Here is a 24,480-nt window from a genome sequence, read left to right as displayed (position 1 = left end):
CTTCTCCCGTTATCCTGTCGACCCACCCGATGCCACCGAAACCGATACAGACACCTGCGTTCTGTCAATCTCTGACTTCTCACGCATCGCCAACTAGCAGCGTCGTGACCCATATTCGCGATACATCATCAAACACCTTACCTTGGAGCAACAGGACATTTCCCTCCGCATTTTTGTTCTCCAGGATGGGACTTTATACTGACGCAGTGTGCATCCACATGGTGCTGAACTGCTTCTTGTCGTTCCCCAGCATCTGCGCTCGACAATTCTCTCGCAGTTACACGATGTGCCCACCGCTGGTCATTTGGGTGTCTCCCGTACGTACGACCGTGTGTACAGGCGATTTTTCTGGCCTGGGCTATATCGCTCTGTTTTGAAGCTACGTCGTTGCCTGTGAACTTTGCCAACGCCGCAAGAAGCCTTCATTGTCTCCTGTTGGGCACGTTCAGCCTATAGATATCCCCAGTGAGCCATTTTTCCGCCTCAGCCTGGACCTTCTTGGCCCATTTCCAACTTCATCCTCAAGTAACAAGTAGGTGGCCGTTGCGATGGACTATACCATGCGTTATACCATAGTGTGGGCCCTCCCTACGAGCTGCACAATTGATTTTCACCTCCATGAAGTGATCCTACATCATGCTGCCCCTCGTCAGCTACTGACTGATAGAGGCGGCTGTTTTCTTTCTAAGGTTGTCGACGACCTTCTTCGCTCTTGCTCAACGTCCCACAAGTTCGCGACGGCTTACCACCCACAGACAAACGGACTTGCCGAGCGTATCACCGGTACACTCACGGACGTGCTCTCCATGTACGTGTCCGATGATCACCGGGATTGGGACTGCTCCTTACCCTTCGTGATGTTTGCGTACAATTCGTCGCGTCATAATATTACTGCTTATTCTCCATTCTATCTACTATATGGCCATGACCCCCTCCTGCCTCTTGAATCGCTGCTCCCTTCCGATGCCAACACTTCCACGTTCTACGCTCACGACGCCATTGTTCGCACGGCCACAGCACGTCGCATTGCCCATGATCGTCTTCTGGCGTCTCAGACTATCCAAAAGCATCGTTATGACAGTCATCGCCGGGATGCTCATTTCAGCCCTGGGTCACCTGTCCTGCTTTGGTTACCCTCCCGTCGCGTTGGCCTCTGCGAAAAACTGCTGCTGCGATACATTGTGCCGTACCGAGTTCTTTGCCAAGTCACCAGCCTCACGTATGAGATATCACCTGTGACTTCAGCGTCTTCTACCCCACAAAGAACTGATATCGTGCACATTTCGCGACTCAAGCCCTATAACTCGCATGCTGATACGCCGCCCTAAAAAGCATCGAGACGATGCTTCTGCCGCCGGGGGGTTAATGTCACATTTAAGTTTGTTCTGCTGTGGACAAAATGACATTGGCAGGTGAAGAGGAGATTGAAGTGTCTCGAAGATCGGTTGATGGTGTTACGCTGGTCACTGAGCTACACCCTTGTAACTGTATATGTTGTAAATACATATATTTTGTCCCTGTGACATTATATTGGGCGCACCCACTAACACCATAGGCCGGAACTACTAGACGGCGCTATTTATTTTGTGGTTTTGCTAAAAAGCTTGCGGTGTTGGCGGAGGCGTGGCCAAGGTGATAGTACTGGCAAAGTGGATCGTTTCAGAATATGGACCCTGTATTACTATTTCCCATGATATCTGTGAAGAAAAATATGATATACAAGAAATCATCTGCTGAATGCCTTCTTGGACATTGATTTGTAGTGGGGTCGTCCAGCTTCATACGTCTTAGTTAGAATGCTTTTCAGTTAGTTTTCTGCCTGTGCATATCTAGATCTGCTTGTGGTGTGTGTCAGGTGAAAATTGCTGCACTGTTGCCTTGATTGTGCATCAGCATGCAGGCAGTGACGGAGATGTATTGTGTGGTAAAAGCCGTGCACATATTTCTGTTTGGATTACAAGAGCCTTCAAATTCTTGATGTGTGATTACGGCTCCACAGAACAGTACTTTTCTTTATCACAAACCACTCTAACGTTATTCTAGCGTTTGCATGCTTCATGCAGACATATTTATCGTGTTGGGCTTGTGTTTTCTTCCTTTTAGCCCCAGTGCACAGTGTTAACATTCGATAGACAATTTGGACTCTACTCTGCATAAATAAAAAATTAAAACAGAGTAACTTGAAATTTATTCTAAATGTAAACGAGAAGGGGGTTAACCGAGGGGCCCAATTTTATTATTCATATCATGAAAAGGATCTCGAATCCGGCAACATCGATGCCTTCAGGTAGCATGTGTGGGTTTATTGACTAGTTGCCTTCATCCAAAAAAGATCACGTTCTCGTGACGCCTGCGGCAGAAAGGACGTTCTACGTCCGCCACTGAGGTCTGTGAGTGGTGGTGCTGGCTAACACTTCCAGGGTTCTGCTAGGACACATAAATACCCTAGAAAGTGGATGGGAAAACGGCGCCGCAGTAGCTCAATTGGTAGAGCATCGCATGCGAAATGCGAAGGTTGTGGATCGTGCCCCACCTGCGGCAAGTTTTTTCATCCACTTTCATTTCCATTAATTTATCGCTTCTTTATTTCATTTATTAAGCGCGAGTAATTTCCCCTATGTTTTCCTTGGTGTCAGTGTTTGTTGGCTTCTCATGATATGACTAATAAAAATTGCGGCCCTAGGTTAACCCCCTTTCTTCTCGTTTATTACATAACGAGGGTCTCAAATTCGGCAACATTGATGCCTTCAGGTAGCATGTGTGGGTTTATTGACCAGTTGCCTTCACCCGAAAAAGATCACGTTCTCGTGATGCCTGCGGCAGCATGGACGTTCCACGTCCGCTGCCGAGGTCTGCTAGTGGTGGCGCTTGCTAACACTCCCAGGGTTCTGCTATAAATACCTAAGAAAGTGGATGGGGAAACGGCGCCGCGGTAGCTCAATTGGTAGAGCATCGCACGTGAATTGCGAAGGTTGTGGGATCGTCCCCCACCTGCAGCAAGTTGTTTTTTCATCCATTTTCATTTCCATTAATTTATCGTTTCTTTATTTCATCTATTAAGCACAAGTAATTTCCCCCATGTTTTCCTTGGTGTCAGTGTTTGGTGGCTTCTCATGATAATTCTAGATATAAGTAACTTGCATAGTTAGCATGCATGCTAAATTGCACATTGTTGCATTCGGTAAAGCCACATTCCCACACTTTGTTGGCACAGCTTGAGGAGTCGAGCAGTAGCTCTTTTATTCCTCCAGTGCATGCATTTTGTAGAATCCATGCACTTTAATAATTTATTAAATATACCTTATAAACAGCTATTCAGCATGCACTCTCACACTTAAGGAAAGCACACCGTGGAGTACTATTGTAGCACATACAGACGAGGGCGCATGAAGGCACACGGAAGACAGACACGACATGGCTTTATGCACGGCCCTTTTCTTGCAAGCTCCCTAGGATTTTGCCTCTTAATACATGTCTTACAGGACACAGTTTTCATTTTTGCATCGTGCATTCAGTGCTTTCTAAAGCCCATGATATTAACAACAGATGCTGCTCATGTTATGTATTAACAAAAGTGCCAGTTTAAAATTGTGAGCAATCATGCACATGAAAGGGCGTCACAATTCTACTGATCTCTTATTTTCTCAATTTATGGTTTTCATAATTGTAACCATGTGAATTGATTATGTCAGTGAAATCGAATCCTACATGCAAATCAAGAAACAATGAAAAGCACTGAATGCGTCAAGCAAAGGGCGCGGTGTCATGTCCCACCAGTTATTGCATTTATTGCAAAAATTTCTGTGTGCTAGAAGCACTTGCACTTGTCTTAGAGACATGAAACACATTCAGGACATCACCGAGAGTGGCAGATTCAACACGTAAACTCCACTATACAGACAAAAACACTTGCAAGAAAACACGGCATCAGCCCATATCGACCTGCGCAGAGTGGCCATGTCTCCCATCAACGATTTGCCATGCTGTGTACAGGTGGCATGGCGATCTCGAACTTCACTGCCTATGTATTTGTGCAAGAGCCACCTTTTTTTTCCTTTTTTGCAATATTGACAAGCAGTGGCTCTTACTCGTAAATGAACCATTTCAGTCAAATTATTTTGGGCGTGTGTAATTGTTGTCATTCCTCTGTACCAAAAATGTGAATTCTATTGTTTTCATAAAGCATTTATTTGTTCATGCATGCACTAGGTAATGTTCAATAGCCTGGTAAGAAAAGAATTTATGATTAGTAGTCAGCCTCTATAATTTGTGCAAGAGTATGAATATCAGGCCAATTACCCAGAGGAGACACTGACCATGGTAAATAAATTTATGAAAGGGCAAAAAATGGTTTCGAGTGCATATGGCTGGCATTACCAAATCATGACTGGCATCTTACCACTATTCTTTAAAAGTGTGCAATCATTGCATTCTATCAGTACTACCATATTTGGCCGAAACTTGGAGGTTACCAAAGAAATTTTAACCTTAAAGGGACACTAAAGTGAAAAATGATTTCTTCTGCATCAGTAAATTACAGTTCTACAACATCAAAAACACCACTCTGGCAACGATAAGACGTTTGGCAAGCCAGAAAAAGCACAAGAATGAAATACGGGTGGCGACGCCTACTTAAGTTCCCGCACCTGGGGTCTGTGACGTCTTGGATTTTGATGGCATCTTCTAGGGCCTACTTATTATATAAAGCGGTACAGATTGACTACATTGTGTTATAAAGGAACCAAATATTAAACATGGCCAGTTTTGGGAACCTTTATTCAGCCAATGCGGCCCAAATGCGAAAACATACTTTGGAATTCCTGATGTCACGCTGATGTACCGGCACTGGGGTTTCGGCCCGAAATTCAATTACTGGTATTTTGACCTTCATTTTCTCACCTAATAATCAAACTGTTTTTTTGAAATTACTGCCTGCAGGGTTCTCAAACAATGCTTCATTAGTCTAAATTGATTTATTGTTTCGCTTTAGTGTCCCTTAATGGAACAGGAAAACAGTGGTATGAATTAGAAAGCAAATAGGGGTGGCCAATGTTCTAGTATAGTTAAAAAGAAAAAAAAAGGGGGAGCTGGGCAGTACAACCAGTGGTCTATTAGAGTGGGCGCCAAGAGAAGGGAAGCGCAGTCAAAGGCAGAGAATTGCGTGGTGTGACGAAATGAGGAAATTCAGTCATAAGATGGCATCAGCTGATGCAAGACAGGTGTAATTGGAGATTACTTGGAGAGGGCTTCATCCTGCAGTGTACATAAATAGGATAATGATGCTCACGCGCACCTCACGCAGCTGGTACGTGTCTTGCCCTCACCACTGTTGCTCTTGCTGCTTCTCAGGCTTGGTTTGGCAGCGCACTCCTGGATAGTCTTCCTGGTGTGGCATCCACAGCATTAAAGCATTAAATATGCCGGTGCCTGTGACTATAAAGCTTTTCATAATGTCCGAAGACTTCTCAAGCCGTGGACCCAGAATCAGTGCAGCTACACTTCTTTTTTTCCACCTTTTCTTCGTTTCTCTCGCTCGCTCTCTCCCTCCCAATTTGGTGTGCCAGATAGTTTGATGCCAACTTGGGTTACTGGGTATGTGCTACTTGGAATGTGCTGTCTACAGTGGTGGAAAAGGCCCTTAAGTTTCTCTTATGCTGAGCAGAATGAAACCCACGTCACAAGTTCCTCGACAGCAACCCAACATATTAGCAGGCTGCACCACGGATGCACTGGGTATATGCCACTCTTCAGTGAACCTCGTTCCAACTAGGGCCGCTGAGTATGTACCACTGAGTGTGCAGTAAGCAAGGGAACAATTCTAAGCATTCACAGGCACCAGCGTACTGCGCTTCTAGTCTTTGAGGCCACACGATAACTTCTTGGGAGTGCCACTAGGTGAAGTGGCAGTGGCACTAGAAATGAGCACCAGAGAGGAGCCCGGTTGCCACATTACATGCTTCTCGGTGTTCACACGCATCTGCGTGCCATGCATTTTGGAAGCCACGCTCAGGTATTGCAGCGGTGGTGCTAGATGTCCCCGAGTGTTCTTGGGAAAGTGAGAAAGAGGAGTTCTGCTGCAGTACACACATCATACATCACTCATTTTTACAGCGGCAATACATTGTGTCACTATATTGATTAGTGCTAGTGCATTACTGTCGACAGACATTGAAATGGTTTCTGCCACACTTTTTTGTCTATAAATGCAAGCACTGCACAGAGTTGCTGTAGCTTCCACAGCATTGCACCCCAAGTACTAAAGGGCCCAGCACAAGGTTTTGCCATTAAAAACAGACAAAGTGTAGCATGCAGACCATGTAGTGGAAATCAAGTCCGCAAAATATCAAACTTAATGCAAAGCACTAAAACAGCTGAAATTTAAAACAAATGCCTATGCACCCTTCCTTTTGAAGGAGCCGTGCTTCCAGCCCAATCAAGGTCACACACACGAATACCTTTACGTAAAATGCACTGTCTGCAACGTAGTTGCCTATGGCTCGTAACTTTGGTAAATCATCTAAAGCAGGACATGCAATACAGCACGTCCTGCATTGCATGTCCTGCATTGGAATTGAAAGGCATGGAAGGAATGTTGCTTGTGGATGCTAGTCAAGGCTAAGAGGGTTGGCAGTGAAGCTTATTTTTTGGCAACATGGCAACGCACCATTTCAGTTCCTTCTGTCTCTTGTAATAACGAACCAGTTTCAAAAATTCTTGCGATAAGACACTCCCCAGATGGCGCCTTACAACTTCCAGGGTATAACTGAAATTTCCAATGAAGGGGCCTTTAAAGGGAGTATAGCTGCACATGTAACCAGACTTGTGTAGTCCACTGTCAATGATCACCACTTTCTTGTGTGTGAGACATACGTAGATATGACACAACGCTACCGTTAGCATTTTAGTCAAGAATACGACGGAATAGCATCTGGTAAGGTAAAAGCATTGTTAGAAAATGAAGCAGGTCACTGACCAAGGTCAAAATAAATTTAAAATAAAATAAGCTTTGTTTCTATTTTCACCTTGGTCAGTGACCTGCTTCATTTTCAAACTACCATTAGCATTTGCTAGGACCCAGCTTCAGTGCTGTCTTTGGCAACTGCCTGGAATTGCCAATTTAGAAATAACTGCAGGTTGCAATAAAACTTGTTATAGTCAGTACATTTCTGCAGTTCACTCACTTTAAAAGAAATATTTGTTGTGTACGACATTGTTGGTTAGGATTAATTTTGTGTACTGTTTCTAAGACGGGGACTGGAAACCGAATCAAATCCGGTCAGAACTCAGATAAATTCTAAATAAGGTGATAATCCGAGGGAGTAGCCGACATATTCAATTGGCGATATTCTAGGTCTCACCGAAATTGTCCTATCATCTCGGTGATATTGCTGTGCCATGAGTAATTATTGTCATGGAGGGCTAGTCAAAAGATGAGACTGAAGGCCCTCCATACTACTACTGCTGTAAGTTAAATAGCACTAAACCGCTATCCACCTCCCCTTTTCCACCTTTTCAGTCGACGGAAGCGGTAGTGCTGCAATGATGTTTCCGGTGGCCTTTCCACCGCTGCGCCCATGGCCGCGTCACCATCACTTTCTCCGCGACTGTATTGATGGTCATAAACACATAAGCTGAATAGTGATTGTTGTATTGCTTCAATGAAGCTTTGTTGTGCCATGATGGTGCTAAAGGTGTGCATTGTGTGAGGTTAATTCATGCTACATTGGGGGATGAATGAACACTGCGTGAAAAATTAAGATGATGAGTGGCACGTGCACAGCATTGTAGAAGCATAGAGCAAAACTTATTTGCTCCTTTGGTGCTCAGGGACAGCCTACGAATGTATTCACGCTCAAGATACATGGAAGGGTGCGCATTGCTTAAGTTTGCATTTTCTCGGAGAGTGCGGAAACAACATTTAAGGCCACAATGGAAGAATTCAATGCAGAAGCATCCTACTAGAAGCGGCGGCACCGGAAATAGGCAGTTGCGAAACTGGAACTAGGCTGCAGTGGTTCCTCAAAAGTTGGTGCTGCTTGAAGAACCCCTCACCACTCCCCATAGCAAATTTTGGTTATACGCTGGAAGTTGTTACGTGTTCTCTAGGGAGTGTTCTGCCGCGAAAATTTGTCAAATCGGCTCATTAATAGCCGAGATAGAAATATTTCGGTGCTGCGAACCCGTGATTTCAGCAGGCGGGCTCCACTGCCGAGCAAGATGCTCTCTCCACTTGCTCTGTCTAGCCTATGCAAGCGAAATTACTTCCCTCCATTCTCCCATACCGGACCTCTAGGATTGCGTGACGCATACGTCACAGGCCGCGCCTTCAAATTTTTTCCGGCGCTACACATTTCCACCGACAGCATCGCGTGCGAGCTGTTCGTTTTGTTCGTGCAGCACACGATTTAGCGCACTGTGCACAAGGAAACATGACTAGTGGTATAATTCAGTGCTACACAAATACTGAGGCAGAACAAGTGGATTGCAGAGCATGATCATGTGCTGGAACACGGTAGAAAATGGCATAGTTTCGGTACCTGCGCACATGACCGCGCAATCGTGGGAACAAGCAGAGGAAGCGGAAGTACATCTCTCTTGCGTCGGTGCGAAGGAAAACAAAAAATGTGCAGGCATTCCATTTGTGTGTTTTATTAGTTCTCTAAACTTCAATTCGTCAATTCAAGCAAGAGATCGCACAAATAACAGATGTTGTCTTGAATAATTCTCGAAGTCACATGTCACCACGAGCGATGTCACACTGTGGACACGATTACGTCACCGTCCGGTTTGGAGCGTGGCGGCCGCGAGTGAAGAGGGAAATGGCGCGTAGCAATGTAATACTTTGCAGACACGATTGTTATCGTGCATTGTATGCTCTGCACTTGTCAGCTCAAAATGGCCAGACCTGGTGAGGAGCCCTTTAAGAAAAGCATAAGCTGATGAGAGGCTCTAGATGAGACATGACATGGGACACACTATAGCATAGCTTAATGTTACGACAAATTTCCTCCTGATGTTTAGTTACATGTTAAGGAGGCATTGTACAGTCAAATGCCTTTATGAAGAAGTGCTTGGGGTCTCCGAAATAATTCGTTCTACAAGTCACTTCGTTGTAAGGTCACACACTGCACAGTTTAAAGTAGGACCGGGACAGAATTATTCCTTCGTTATACAGATCTTTTCATTGTAGAGGCGTTCGACTGGATATTGCAGGTGGGATATAGGCAGTATGAGTACCATTCCTGGTTAAATAAAGGCTTGAAAAACGAAATGTGGAAAATGGAAATGTGACTAGACAGGGAATCCCCAATGGCAGTGTTGTCATAGCAGGTACATCTGTGTCACCACATCAATCAATGCACGCAAATATATTGCTTTTTCAATGTGTCTTGGACAATGACGTCAGCTTTACTGTGGTTAACACATGGAAACAGCACAACAGAGGCAAGGTTAACCAGTGAGCCCATATAAGAGGGCTTGGCAGAAAAGGTAGCCAGACGAGGGAAACGAATGTGCCCCATCAAGTTGGTGGAGCCCTAAGGTCCAGTTTCTGAAAAGTGATGTCATGGCCTCTCTCATGTTTGTTTCCTGTTTTCATAATGGGTGGCATCTCAGAAAGTTGCTTCTTAATATTGAATAAATGGTTTGTGCTGTGTTTCTTGTTGAGTAAAACTTAAAAATTATTCTTTTTTTCCTTGCAGCTCTCTCGCTTGTCCCAGTGAGCTTGTTGAATACAGTGATCGTGCTGCTGAGTTTCGGACCCTTAACACAGAAATCTTGGCAATATCCACCGACTCCTACTGCACACTCCTTGCCTGGACTAACACCCCTAGAAAGGTAAACTTGATGTCTACGTTGAGCTAAAAGACTTTACTTTGTTATAATTACATATCTTATGTTGTGTAGACAGGTTGGCTGGAATGCTAATATGACGGGTGACTGAAAAGTTCTGTGCCCCTACATAATTCCCTACTAAGGCATTACACATGTTCTAGGGGCATTGCAGCACCCTTACTTCAGTTTTTAAAAAAGTAATTGTAATGTTCTCTCTTAAGAAGACCTCAGTGGCATTGATGTCACCGTCCTTTGGTGAAGCATAGACCACCTTGTAATGGCTCTCTTTGTGAATGTCGAAGATGGGATAATCTGGTAAATGCGGTGGTTAAGGACCATGTTTGAACAGCAGCTGTTGATGTTTGGACTATAATGTTATTTGTTGTGATAGAGAACTCCCCTGTTTAGCATTCCTGGCCAGTCTTCAAATTTTTTCTCAGAGACACTTCATAATTTTCACCTAATACTCCTTGCCGCTGCTTTGATCTCTCTAGAGCTGGAATTCATAAAAAAGTGTCATTATATTACCTTCCCAACTGGAGGTTGGACTTACACTTTCTTCGAGATATGTAATGATACTTGAACTTCGAAACAGCATGACAGATGAGGACGCAGGAGAGGCACACAACAACCACACGCAGTGCTGACTAACAACCGACTTTATTGAGCCGAAGAACATACCTGTAAATATGCTAGAAGAAAGAATGTGAAGATATGGGATTGTCACCCTTACAAGATGCTGTGTACGCATGGTGAAAGCGTGTCTCTTGACAGGTTAGCCAATTAATGCACAATTCCTTTGTCAGATAGTAAAACAGATGGTGCAATCACACATTTTTCATTTAACACTGCAATTCTGTGGGCCTCGGGGATTTTGCGCGTCACTTGGTTTCTGTCTTTTGGCTAAAACGTCACATTCTTCAATTCAGGGCGGCACCCACACTATTTACAATGAATGCCTAAATGGCCACTGACGGCTATAGTTACATTGTAATGGCGCTCTACATGGCTGTTACATTGTAATGATGCATGCTACCATCGCTACTATGTTCCCCCCACCCCCTTCAGCCTCATAATAGTGGTCCTGGCACTTTGCCTGGTAAGATGTCAAGCTAGAGCATTGCCTCTTGTGTCTCACAAAAATCTCCAAATTTCTGAGTGACATGGTGTGCCAAGAGTGCTTCTGATCAGGAATTAGATGACATGGGACACATTGCACAGAAGCTCATCTGATATGAAGATCAGTTCTTACAATATAGTCATCTAGCCTTTATGAGATTCCCTACGTTGGTACATACAGTAAAACTTTAGTGATACGAATCACAAGGGGTAGCGTAAAATATTTGTATCACCTGAAATTAGTATCACCAAAAAACAAATCAAATTAGCATGTTAAAGAGCCAGAAACTCATATTTAGAAATTTACCCCCGTATGCAGAGATGCAACTTAAGTCGAAGCACATGCTTGACTTGTATTAGATGACGCCTGGCGTTAACGTGCCCAAAGACGCTCACTGCTTTTCCTTCGGCGCGTTTCCGATAGGCGTCACTCGGATCAAGTCAAGCATGTGCTTCGACTTAAGTTGCATCTCTGCATACGGGGGTTATTCATGATAGAAGAAGCCCCGGATGTCCTTCTGGGTTTTCTTCTTCGCCAGGTCAACCATCAGCGAATTCTGGAAGTTGTATGCAAACTTCACAAGACCATCTCCGCGAGAACGTTCGATGTTGCACAGTGCAAGTTTCACGAGCGGTGATACGTGGGAGAGACAGCCAGTGCCAAACCGTTTCCACTTCGTTCAGTGCATGCAGTTGCTGCTGTCTTATCCCACCTTCTGTTAGCCTCCCCCACGCTGCGGACATGGAAACGGTCCGCCTGCCAACCCACCTCGCCGTGCTTGGTGCAGCCTCCTCACCATTTTGCTGCTGACGGTTGCGGCCGTTGTGGCTCTCTCATTCGTATCACCCAAACCGGCGTGGGGTAGCACTCGGGACATCCGAAATGTGGCTTGTAGTGTGCAGCGCGCTTCAGCACGGGAATTGTACGAGTTCATATCACCCCGAAATTCATACCAGCTGTGATCAATCACCGAGATTTCACTGTACATTGTGCATTGACATTAGGCAACAATGCATGATCATATTTAGGAGAGTTGACATTTTTTTGCTGGTCTTGGCAGTTAATGGTCTTGCTGATCTCAACCCTTCTTCAATATAACTACCACAACTGAGAGCTTGTACCTAATGTTTGTCTATGGCATAGGATGGAGTATTTTTATGTAATTATATATCATATCTTTGTGCGTTTCATATGGTGGTGATATTGAAATTGGAATGGTGCGATTTATGCATTTTAAAGGGCCTCAAAAAGTAAAACTTCCGACCCAGAAATGTGAACACTGCACATGTTAGTAGCAAAAGTTGCGTATTATTAAAAAGAAATCGGCTTTCAATATTCCAGCGGCTCTCTTTCTGTGTTAGACTCGGAACTTTTCAGTCGCCCTTTGCAATAATAATGCTACAGAAGACAGTCTGATGAACTTGCCTATTAGAGCTGTGCTTGGGAGCAGAGATAGCTGTACACATTTTAATAGTGTAATCAAGTGCAAAATAGTGCATCCAAGCGTCTGGCATGCTCTTGTCACCTTCCAAGTCGTAAAAGTTTTCTGGTGCTGACAGAATGTCTAATCAGAATGAAGAATTTAGGCCTTTTTCAGAAAGCAGAGAGCAGCACAAAGTGCACTGTATTCAGAGAAAGGGATGTGTGTGGCCCATGAAGCATTCAGCGTGTATATATATAAAAGAGCTCGCACTGTGGTGACAGTCAAAGGGGGGCTAAAGAAACGCCTTACACATCATTATTTTAGATGGGCCTTTGCATTTGACTCCCAAAATGTAAACCAACTTTACAATAGCTGGATTTTGTAGATGTCTATTCATCTTGGCTACTAGGCGCAAAAACATGCATGACACAAGGAAGCAGACGGGACAGAGCGCCTCCTGCTCCTGACATTAGATCCTGCCATCCTGCTCCTGCCATTAGATGAATTGTGACCAACTCGCCCAACAAGACATCCTTTTATGTCTATTCATACTTTCCCAAGAAAATTGACACTTGAGGGCACCTGTGCTTAACTAATCTTAGTTTCATCATCTATAGACACTTCATAGTAAGTAGTTCGTGTGACTGAAAGCAGGTGGCACCAACAGTCTTTTGGGCACTTAAGGCCATTTGTGTGTAAAAACCAAAACCACAGGCCTTGGCAATCAGTCGTGTTTTTTTCTACTGGCTGATCTACAGAAGGATGTGTTTACTGAGCTAAATGTGAGGGTAAGCGTGTGCTGGCCAGAAGCTTTGGTGGTTGCACTATAGTGTGAAATTTGTTAGTGTCTGAGAGTGCATTAGCTTTTATTGCATTTTATGCTATCTGCACATTGGTTCACTCAAGGCAAATGAACAAGTTTGTCTAGCAGTGCTGGATTTCAAATATTGAGATAGGACTTCAGTATTGATGCATTGGACTGTTATTGTTATTGCGCGTATAATGAACAAAGCATGTGGCTTCTACCTAAAAGCTGTGTTTCCAAATGAAAATGAGAAAAATGAACTCTAACATAGGTACATTCAAGGTCAAGTAATCAAAAGAAGTTGCTAAATTCTTTCTGCCATTATTGACGCATGATACGTACATACTGCTGTAATGCTGTTCAAGTGCATTAGCAGGGTGTTACCCGGCAGCAGCCTAGGCACTTTGGCAAATTGGTTTGTAATTATATTTGTGAGTAAGCTATAATAACAGTGAACTAGAAAAAGGAGGGCACAGTGAGTCAGAAATAAAAAAGGGGGTGAAACAGTGCTGTTTTGTGTCCCTCGTTTCTGGTTCATTCTCCTCCTGACTAGAATATAGCTTTATCATATGCCAGTGGTTTGGGTAGTTAGGAAAGAAGGTCTTGCACCTTATAATGTGCTTATGATATACCATTATTATTGCTGCACAAAGAATAAACTGCTCCATCACTTTAGGAGGAAGAAAGTCTTCAGGGAAGTAGGATGATGAGTGTGAGAAGGTAGAACTGAGAGGATGTCTTTCATCATAAAAGGCTGAAATGAGTCTTTAACGAAATAAACTATTCTTTCAAAATGCAATAAAAAAATTGTGCTATGAGGTTGATTATCAGAAGAAAGACTGAAGGTAAAAGTTGAATGTCTGAAAAAAGTGCAGTCACTGGTGATGTGGACGTGGTGTGATGAAGTCTGAACTTGTTCTCAGCATGCAAAAACCATAATGCCAGGTCTTCGATTCACCACTACAGTTGTGTGATGCGAGCTGTAGCACTGACAACATTTGTGGGAGGCCTAGAGTGAGCATTTGCAGTGGTGTTGGTGGAGGTAGTTGCCTCTGCAGTGTCCCATAGATCCATGGCCACTTAGGTTCGACATAGGGTCCCCAGTAACTGTGGGCTGGTGTGGTCTACCTGTACCTAGTAGACCACACCCATTCTACACGCTTGTCAGTCAACCATTGCAGTGTTGTGGTTGAACAAATATGAGTTCTATCACCATGGCAATATAGACTGTTCTTGAGGAAAAAAACAGAGTGGTGACCTGTACCACCTTGTACCCTACATGCAGACACTTATGCTGCTCCAGAAGCAGTTTGCAAAGTCTGTCCTAAAATTTCGTGCAGTATGTTTAAAAAAAATCAATTTCACAAACTTTCAAGTGCATCAATGTGTTCACCTTCAAAATACTCTTCATTAGACACTATGCACTGGCTCCACCTCTTTTTCTATAGCTGGAAGCACCCTTGAAAGTCTTCTTCTGTTAAGCGCTTCAGCAGCAATGTCATTTCTTTTTGGATTGTCATCACATCACCGAAATACTGTCCCCGGAGCACCAGTTAACATTTGGGGAACAAAAAGGTTGTAGGGGGAGTAGGGAAGGTGTTGCAGCTCAGTGATGGAATTATGTGGCAGAAACTTGTGCACTATAAATGCAGAGTGCTCAGCAGCATAATCATAGTGCAGAATCTAGTGCCCCACTTTCGACAAATTTGGTCCATGCAGCGCACACAATCTCTCAGGTGGAAGCATGACTGCTCAGTAGTTGACATAAGCAAGAGACATGTAAAAGGTGGAAAAAAGAGAAGCAAAAAAATTGACAGATCTGGTGTCATAACAGGCATGAGTTACTGTGCACTAATAGAGATAGAGGTTTTAACGAAGAGAGAAAGGGTCAAGGAGATACTGTAGGCAAATGCTTGATTGCTGTACATGTACCATATTCACTTGCATAATGATCGCACTTTTTTGTAAAAAAAAAAAATGATGCAAATTCAGGGGTGCGATCATGTATCCCTATGTACCCCTATGTAATACCCCTTCGGGGGCCTTTAGGGGTATTATGAAATAAACAAAATTGCGCGGGTTAAATTTCCTGCAAAAAGAAAAAAATTTTTCATCTCGAATTTGCTGCGGGATGACAACAGGTCAACAAATAGGCGGCTACCGCTGTATGTAGTGTGGGACACCAAAACGAAAATGGCGGCCGGCGGAGCAAGCTGAACGTGCCGAACGCTATTTTTTTTTCTTCTCGTGAGTGCATTACGTGCATTGAAACAGTTTCTTCCGTATCAGTAATGAACAATATCGTTAATATTGGCAAGTTTGCGGCAATAACGTAGCCATGTGCACTTTGAGGTGACAGAAACAGATGGGCGTACTTAGCTGCCAGTGACATAGGAACACATGGTGGGCATGCTGCGGAAACTGCGGCATTTGTCTTTACTAGTATCCTAATACGGCACGTTTCCGCTAAGGGTGGGCGAATAACTTAGCTGTGTTACAAGCATGCGCGTATGAATAGGGTACACTTCTAACATATCAGTGTTAACGTGGCTGCTATCTGTCCGCTCGCGATTCGTTACGTGCCCACGAATGCAGACAAGAAGAATCGAAAAGCTCCTTTTTCGTTGTTGACCACAACCATTATAAAGCCTACACATAATACAGGCAAGTTTGGCTGTAGCTTCTTTTTTGTCATGGGAGTGCGGAAAGTGACGAAAGGAATGAAATGGGGCATCTGCTTAAGAATGTTTGGTGCGTGCAGACCGCTTGGTTTGTCTTGAAGAGTCGTTCATGTAGCATTCGACAGATGGTAAGCGCGATCATTATTAGCTAGACTTGGCACACGACATATCGCTGCTGCTAGTTCGGGGTGCGATCTATACACAGGAAATTTAACAAAAAGCTCATTTTCATGGCAAAATTTAGGGGTGCGGTCATTACGTGAGTGCGATCATTACGTGAGTGCGATCATTATGCGAGGAAATACGGTATATAATAACTGAGTAGCTCAAGCAGGCTAGGTGACTAATTTGTTGCCACGCTGTTTTGAAGGGGATGGCAAGAGACATCACCATCATCGCTCTTCAGAACCTTCACATAGAAAACTGGTTTGAAAGTTTTTTTCAGGCACAATTTGTGGTGCACAATTCTGTGGCAGTGAAAAAACACAATGAACATGACTTCGATTTTTGACTCATTCTTTCACACTTTGTTTTGGCCTTGGCTCAGCTGTTTCTTTTTTTTTTTTTTGCCTTCTTGCTTTACGACTGGCTTGATGTCGTATTTGTAAAGTTTTGTCACCGAGGACAACCTGTTGAAAGAATTCATCGTTGTCCCCTGAAGTTTTCCATTCATTGCAACATTCTTTTAATCATGGCTTTTTAAAAATTTATTTATTACATACTGCAGACCCTTAGGTCCAAGCAGGTGGGTAGTTTTAAACAACAGTCATAATACAAAAAACGACAGTACAAACTGTTTCAAGAAATAACATAGTTAATGAAGCACAAAATGTCAACAATGGAATCTGTTTAAAGATTAGTGTAAAAAGATATAATACAACTGAGTACAAAACAATGACGGAATCTGTTTCTAGATTAGTGCAATAATAGCGCTACAATAACAGATGTGAAATGGTGCAACAGTGATACTTCGGTGTGGTAGGAGAGACTTAAAAGATGTCTGGATTAATTCATTCCAATCTAAGACCGTGCGCGGAAAATAGGAATACTTATAAGTGTCAGTTTTAGCAAAATAAGGTGTTGAAGAGTTAGGCTGATGGTGCCTTGTGGGTCTGGTTAGTAAAGGTGATAGATACGGTGATGGATCTATTGCAAGTTTATGGTTAAGAAGTAGTGAAAGGAAGTCGATTCGGAACTGTTCTGGGCGCGTTTTAAGAAGGGGAATGTCATTGGCTATCATTATTTTGGATGGAGAGTCAGTTCGTGAGAATTTGTTATAAATAAACCGGACTGCTTTCCTCTGTATTCTTTCAAGACACTTAATGTTTATTTGAGTATACGGGCCCCATACTGCACTGGCGTATTCTAATTTGAGTCTGATTAAGGAATAATAACTTAGTAGTTTAACATTGCTTGGGGTGGTTCGAAGTTTGTTTCAGAAAGCAGAGCTTTCGAAAGGCAGATGAACAAATATTGCTGACATGTATATTACAGGATAAATTAGTTTTTCATGTTACACCTAAGTATTTGTAATTGTCGACTTTTTTCAGTGACAACGGGCCAAGTCTGTAAGTAAAAGACAGAGGTGTTTTTTTTACGTGTTATAGGAAAGAAAACAGTTTTGTCGCTGTTAAAAACCATCCCCCAATCTTTGCACCACTTCATTATGTTATTCAAGTTGTTATTGAGCTCAATCTGATCATCGGAAGAAAATATTTCTTTGAATAAAACACAGTCATCTGCAAACAGCCGGATTTGCACACCAGGAGTTATTACATTTATAATATCGTTAATATAAACCAAGAAGAGCAGGGGGCCAAGTACACTACCCTGTGGTACCCCTGACATGACTGGGAGACTTCCAGAAAGCTGTCCTCCAATGTCAGTGACACTGACATTGCTTCCGTTGTCAGGTACGCGGAAATCCAGTTGACATCAGGGATGCCAAGGATTCTAAGCTTTAAAATTAGTTTATCATGCGGGATCTTATCAAAAGCTTTACTAAAGTCAGGCTTTTGCTCAGGGGTCGGCAGTATCAGCATCATCTTGGTACTAACCTTTTTGATATCCAAATTTTCAGTCAAAATCTAGCGGACTGAGAGCTTTCCCGAGCAAAGTTCTTCTGATGTCATTCTAACAGTCATTCGGCAGCCACTGTGCACAAAAGAATGGCCACAATCTATATTTTACTTTCGCATGAGGTGAAGGGCCGTCTTGGGGTGGTATTTTCGAGCAATCACTTTCAGATATAGTTTCATTTTCATTACATTTTGCATGACTCGGCACTGAACACGTTCATGTATAAGGGCGACAACGTTTCTGGCTCTGTGCCAAGATCACTCTCTTCGCACTATGCCAAAAGGATTGTCGGTCTTATACTTTGACGCGTGAAACTATCTCCGAAAGTTATTGCCCAAGAATACTGCCCCAGATCCTGGTTCATCCTTGGTGTTTTCATGGCCTTCCTGAATATGCTAGGCTGGGGTAGCTTGTGTACGATATTGCAACAGATAATGGAAGCATTTTCAACATGGAATTATTGATTGCACAAGCAACACAATGTATGGTACTGCGGCATGAAATGGACACTATTTATTGGCGTGCACAATTGAAAGACCCTCTTTACTTTGCTTTTGCTAGCTTGTCAATTTGTAGCATGGTTGCACTTAAGCTAACTTCACGTCTGCACTGACGTTAAGCAAGTTGTGATACTTGCTTTTCAAGTAAGCAAGTCTTGAAATTGCATGTCCGCATGCATATGTAGTCAAAAACTGTTAACAGCAATCCTATAGCTTTTTCATAGAGCAGGGGAAACATTTCGGTTGTCTTCAGTCAAAATGTTTCGACATCAGCAGTGGCAAATTTTTCCTTCACAACAGCATATTCTAGGAGCTCCATCAGCTCATTTTCAGCATCGGCACTTTCATGAGTGAAGCAAGTACATCTGCCTAAAAAGGGGCCACAAGCTATGTGTCTGTAGCAGACCCTGGGAAGTAACTCATTAGGCACCTGAGTGTGCTCACTTGTGTCATTACTGTATCTTTGTCAGCTGCGGATATTGTCCCAGTTACTGTGAAGTCACTCAGCAACTTAAACGGAGAATATTTACCTCTTCCCACACGACTTGGCCAACCTTAGATGCTTCCGACAGAAGCCCTTCACTTTGTCGCCGGACCATACAACATTACTCCCAACCCCTTGCATGCTGGCCATAGGTGATTGAGCTGCTCAAACATGTCACATTGATAGGCAAGCTTAGTGAGTAATAAAGGGTTTTTAAAAGGCTCTCGCAACCCCTTTTCATCTGATATAAAAATGCTCACACCCTCCCGGAACTCAAAAATCTTGGCCAGCACTTTTCCGCACGGCAGCGAACATACCTCCATGTGTAGGAGTAGGTGTTGGTGTTCTGAACTCACCTTTTCGCAAAGCACTTCGAAAAGGTGACTGGCCTTAGGCCTTGCTTTGATGCAGTTCACAACCTTGACGACATTCTGCATCATGCTCACTAGCTCTTGCCTCAGTTGCTTTGATGACGATACCTCCCTGTGCAGCATACAATGCATAAATACAACTGAACTAGTGACTTTCTTGACAAGGACTAGTTAATATGCTTATCAGCCAACCATTATCTAGGCACGATTAGTGCAAACTGGAACACACAAATACTCACTAAATCCATGTTGAACAACAACAACAAAAAAAGAAACTTTTAAAGGTGGGAAAGAAATACCGTAAACAGCCGTGTTTAATACGAACCCGCATATAGGTTGAGGTGAAATTTTGGGGACGCGAAGTGGGGAAAAAAAGTTTTATCCGCGTATAAAACAAGTTGGGAAAATTGAGCAAAACATTTAAATTGCACTCTGCACTTCAATCACTGTCTTCCTCAGCTGTGCTCTCTTCAGATAGTTCCTTGTTGGATATATCTTCCCAGAAGTATTCATCCTCTACAGATTCGACCGCGTTCGAGATGTCGCACCTCTTCAATGCGCGCTGCACAAGATCCTCTGGTAAGCTGGCCCATGCATCCACAATCCACTTGCATAGCATGGCTGGCGAAGCCTGCTTCAGCCGCCCGGTCGGCGTCACTGCAGGCTCACCTGAGCGCATCCAATGTGCGTAACACCACTTGACTGCGTCCTTGAACAGCTTGTTCACGCAAACATTTAAAGGCTGCAGCTGTGACATCCTACCCGGGATAACAACGAGTTCAATACCGGATTCGCGCAACAACCTCTTCTCTGACTCGGCCAAATTGCAGCGAAGTGCATTCAAAACGAGGATGGACAGGAATGACAACAGGGCGCAAGGCTGCCTACACAAGATGGACTCTATCCAGTCGAGCACAAGATTCTCGTTCATCCAGCCTTTTTCGTGGCATCTCACGACCACATTTCTTGGCAGCTTCTCACCTTTAGGCACTGTATTGCACTTGGAAGACGACATAGAGCGAGAGCTTGGGTCTGTCTGCCGTACATGACAATGTGACGGTAACTCGCGTTTTCTCATTGCCAGTGGACCAGACATAAACTTGTTTAGAGCCCTTTTCGTGCACGTTGAGGGGCGTTGGCATGTCCAGGTAAACCGGCGTTTGGTCAGCATTGCCGATTTGCCCTAGCTGGTAGTTCTTGGACTTGCGCAGTGAAATAATGTGGCGCTGGAAAGCCGCAAGCAGCTCTTCGAGCGATTCATGCAACTTTTGCAAAATCGGAGTTCGGCGGCGTAAGGAAAATCCACCACGGCACATCTAGCGATAAATCCAGTGCTTGCTCGTTTTGAAGGCGGAGCTCGGTAGCCCTTTTTCTCTTGCAAGCTCCTTAGCTTTTGCCTGCATAAGCTCCACGCTCACAGCCAGATGCGCGGCTAGCTGTTGGCGTACGAACTCCGTCAGGGCGAGTTCGATTTCCAGAAATGTCCCACTCTTCGGGCCGCAAAAGCTTCTTCACGTTCCGCTGCACATGAAAAGGGCTTCCTTCTGTCGATGCCATCCACGAATGCTTCCCTCGTTGACGCCAAACTGCCTCCTGGTCGCGCTGTTGCCGATGTCCTGTGTGGCTAAAATAACCTTTCTCTTGAAAGCAGCTGAGTACTGTTTTCATGGTCCGGACATCTTGGTCCAATGCGGAATAAAAAAGATGCACTTCGCGAAGCGTGGTTTGCATGTGTGCTGCCAAGGTGCGCACTCAGCAATAAAGAAACGATGCTGTAGTCACGCAGCAATAACGAAACCAAAACTTCTAGCCCAAATTTCTGGCTGAAATTTTTGTTCAGATCTGCATACAGTACGAGGCAAAAATTTGGGACGCTAATAATAGGAAAAAGAGCCTTGTATTATACAGTTGACTCCCGTTAACCCTTTCAGGCGCCACTTGCAATTAGGCATAGAAAAAAATCTTTTTATATATAAACATTATTTTTGGGACCTAAGAAACACAAAACCATCGAATTCTTGAAAGTTATCATGAAACTTTATTATTTGCAACATCGTACACAATTGTGTACACAGCGCCTCGGTGGTCACAAAATTCACTTGTGGAATGCGAGGAAGCAATTTCTCTCTTTCGTCAGGCACAGTGGCATGGCGCATTTCATGCAGAATATCCGGGCGCCTCGTATGCACTTCTCGAGCTTGCACCTAATTCGCCCCTTCTGGTCGCGGGATTCGGGCCAATGGTCAAAGGAGTCGTAGTACGCGTCGGTGCAAGGAAGCAATATTCTTGCTTTTTTGCCCTATCTTTGGTTGTGGGGCTTGGATCTCTGCAAGAGAAGGCCTTCCACGCTTTTTCTCGGGTAGTACCGACTTAATTAATGCTTCGGCAGCTTGCAAGCGAAAATTCATCAAATATAGGAGTTTAGCTCTAGGCACCGTTTGATTGTCGCGGTGGTAGTCCAGCAATTAAGTGCAGGTACCCAGGTTCACAAAAGGAAAAAGCACTCTCAGTGTCCACTTCTTCAGCTTGCGTTTCCCCTACAGCAGCATCTTCCTCTTCTGTGAGGTTGGTGAACGCAGCTGCAACGCAGGCGTCGGTCGCTTCACACGTGGCTTCTTCTTCGTCACTTTCCCCGATGTCTGAAACATTTATCAGCAATGAGCTCCAAAAGCCTTTCAGCTGTCTTTTGGGTTTTCTTATGCTTGTAGAAAGAAGAACGACGAATGGCCAAAAAACCTGGAAAGAAAATCAAAGCAACTCTCAGCGTTTTTCATTTCTGCAGCGACCACGGCGCTTTGTACACAATCGTGTACACATGCGCGTGCGAGCGTTAGCGTTCGGTCATCTCCTCAGAATGGATGAAATTATCACTCCTCGGTACTTCATATGATGCACAAGCGCGTCTAATTTTTTTCGCTTGCCACAATAAAAAAAGCGGCTCTAAAAAAAATAAGAACTTGACTCACCGCTCTTTGCTGCTCCAGCGTCCGCCATTTCTTGTTTTGATATGAACATCTTCACCGAAATGTGACAAATGGCGCCCAAAATGCACATGGTTGTCAGTTTAAAGTTTGGGAATGCGCTAAAGCCAACCTATTAGAAAATTGCGCGCCCTAAACGTGAAAAAAACACCAGAAATACAATGTACACAATTGTGTACAAGGCGCCTTAAAGGGTTAATACAAAGTTCACGGGGACCGCTAAAAACTTCGAATTAAACGAACTTCCAATTAAGCACAAAACACAAAAAACAGCACTTTATTTGTGGCGAAATCGAGTATTTTCTCTAAGAAAAATAGCCGGTCATCTTGCTTTGCTTCTTCTTGCCGAATTGCGCTGCTGAAAGCAAGTTCTGCAGGCTGTAGATGTGGCGGAACGCTTCTTCCGCGTTACCTTCAGCGGCAAAGAAGCGCTCCGCGAGAGCAAGGCCCGCAGCTACATCGGCAGCCTTAGGTTGCGGCTTGCCTTCAGCGTCATCGTCGCTTTCCTCGGTCGCTTCCTGGGGCTGAATAATCTCTACAATTTCGCTATCCGTCAGCGAACCGCACGTTTCGACTGCCTTGTCTACGGTGACGTAATCTTCAAAATTGACATCCCCGAGAGCATCACCAAAATCAGTGCCATCAAGCTCGCTTGTTGACGCTTCCTCTGCTGAAATTTCAGAGGCATCCTCCGAAGAAGCTGCCACAAAACCGCAAGCCCTGAAGCAGTTTGCGATTGTTTCTTGCTTCACACGATCCCAAGCTCGCGCCAACATGTGGATGGCACTAAGTAGGCTCACCTCGTGCTTTGTGGAGCTATCCATACACAAAATCATGCGCTCGAGGAGGTGCCGCCTGTACAGGACTTTAACATTCTTGATGATGCCTTGGTCCATTGGCTGCAAAACAGCCGGTGTGTTTGCAGGCAAAAATGCGAGGCGTATTGCACTCAAGGCTGGCACATTCACGTGAGCACTGCAGTGATCGACAAGGAACAACACCTTGCGGTTCGAAGCAGCAAACTTGCGGTCCAATTTGCTTATCCAGCTCTTGAAAATTTCGGCCGTCATCCACGCTTTTTTGTTCGCCTCATAGTCTACAGGCAGAGTCTTCACGCCTTTAAAACATCTCGGCTTCGCGGCTTTCCTGATCACAAGTAACCGACATCGTTCCGTGCCAGTCATGTTTGCCGCGATCAGCACCGACACTCTCTCCTTGCTGCGTTTGCCCCCAGCACAGTCGTCGTCCTTGAATGTCAGGGTCTTCTCTGGTAGAAGCCGATAGAAGAGTGCAGTCTCATCTGCATTGAAGATGTCTTCCAGTCTGTATTCGGCGAGATATTCACGCAGCTTTCCGTTCTTCCACGTGGCGCATGTTTCCTGGTTAACGGACGCCTTTTCACCACACTCGCTATTGAAAACCAGGTCATGGCGATCCTTAAAGCGCGTCAGCCATCCATCTGACGAAACGAAGTCATCGATCCCCAACATTGCTGCAAGCGTTCGAGCTTTCATCGCAACGATGTCTCCGCTGAGAGGAAGTTTGTTGCTCCTGGCCTCCCTAATCCAAACCAGCAGAGCCTTCTCCAACTCTGGGTAAGCGCCGGTGCGCATTCGCTTCCGAGAAGTCTTGAACTTGTCGTTCTCAAATGCATCCATTATTGTGCGCTTGTTCTTGATGTAGTTTGAGAGCGTGTTAGGCTTGATCCCGTACTTCCGCGCTATGTCTTGTTTGGCGGCACCTCCCTTCTCAACTTCCTTCAAAACCTCGACTTTCGTTGCCAGGTCGACCGTGCGATAAGAGCCACGGTTTGCCGTGGCTATAAACTGCGCGACTAGGTACAGTCAATTCCGAATCACCCGTGGAACAACCTAGCCTACGAGCTTCCCGCACAAAGGCGCTCGACCAACACATGCCTCGACATACGCTGCGCACGCTGCAAAACTAATCTCGCAAAATCTCGCCACTGCCAGTATGCAGCGCTGCGTGCACCTATGGCACCCGCGTGGCCTCCGCGATCAGCTCCGGCGGGAGCCGCTTCGCCTCCCGCCGGAGTTGATCGCGGAGGCCACGGCAGCCGTAGCAATGAATAATCGCGCCGCTCCAAGAAGGATGGCGTTGCGGGCGGCTGCGGTGGCGATGACACCAACGCGGAGCACGGAACTGTTGCAACACTTGAAAAATTGCACATTCTACCAAAGA

At 44.6% G+C, this 24,480-nt stretch overlaps 1 protein-coding gene across 7 annotated transcripts in view; it reads left to right on the top strand.

Annotated features, from left to right (window-relative positions):
* The window catches only part of LOC135901039 (uncharacterized), a 49,736-nt gene that overhangs the window by 11,578 nt on the left and 13,678 nt on the right, over positions 1 to 24,480 (top strand). For all 7 annotated transcript variants that reach the window (XM_065430694.1, XM_065430685.1, XM_065430678.1 and 4 more), the window contains exon 5: positions 9,702 to 9,837. In XM_065430694.1, the coding sequence (XP_065286766.1) occupies positions 9,702 to 9,837 (136 nt within the window). The remainder of the gene's footprint in view (positions 1 to 9,701; positions 9,838 to 24,480) is intronic.

The sequence above is a fragment of the Dermacentor albipictus genome, chromosome 1 (genome assembly GCF_038994185.2).
Source record: "Dermacentor albipictus isolate Rhodes 1998 colony chromosome 1, USDA_Dalb.pri_finalv2, whole genome shotgun sequence".
NCBI classification, from domain to species: domain Eukaryota; kingdom Metazoa; phylum Arthropoda; class Arachnida; order Ixodida; family Ixodidae; genus Dermacentor; species Dermacentor albipictus.
Note: the sequence above shows the minus strand (reverse complement) of the source record. Positions and strands in the feature narration are given on the sequence as shown.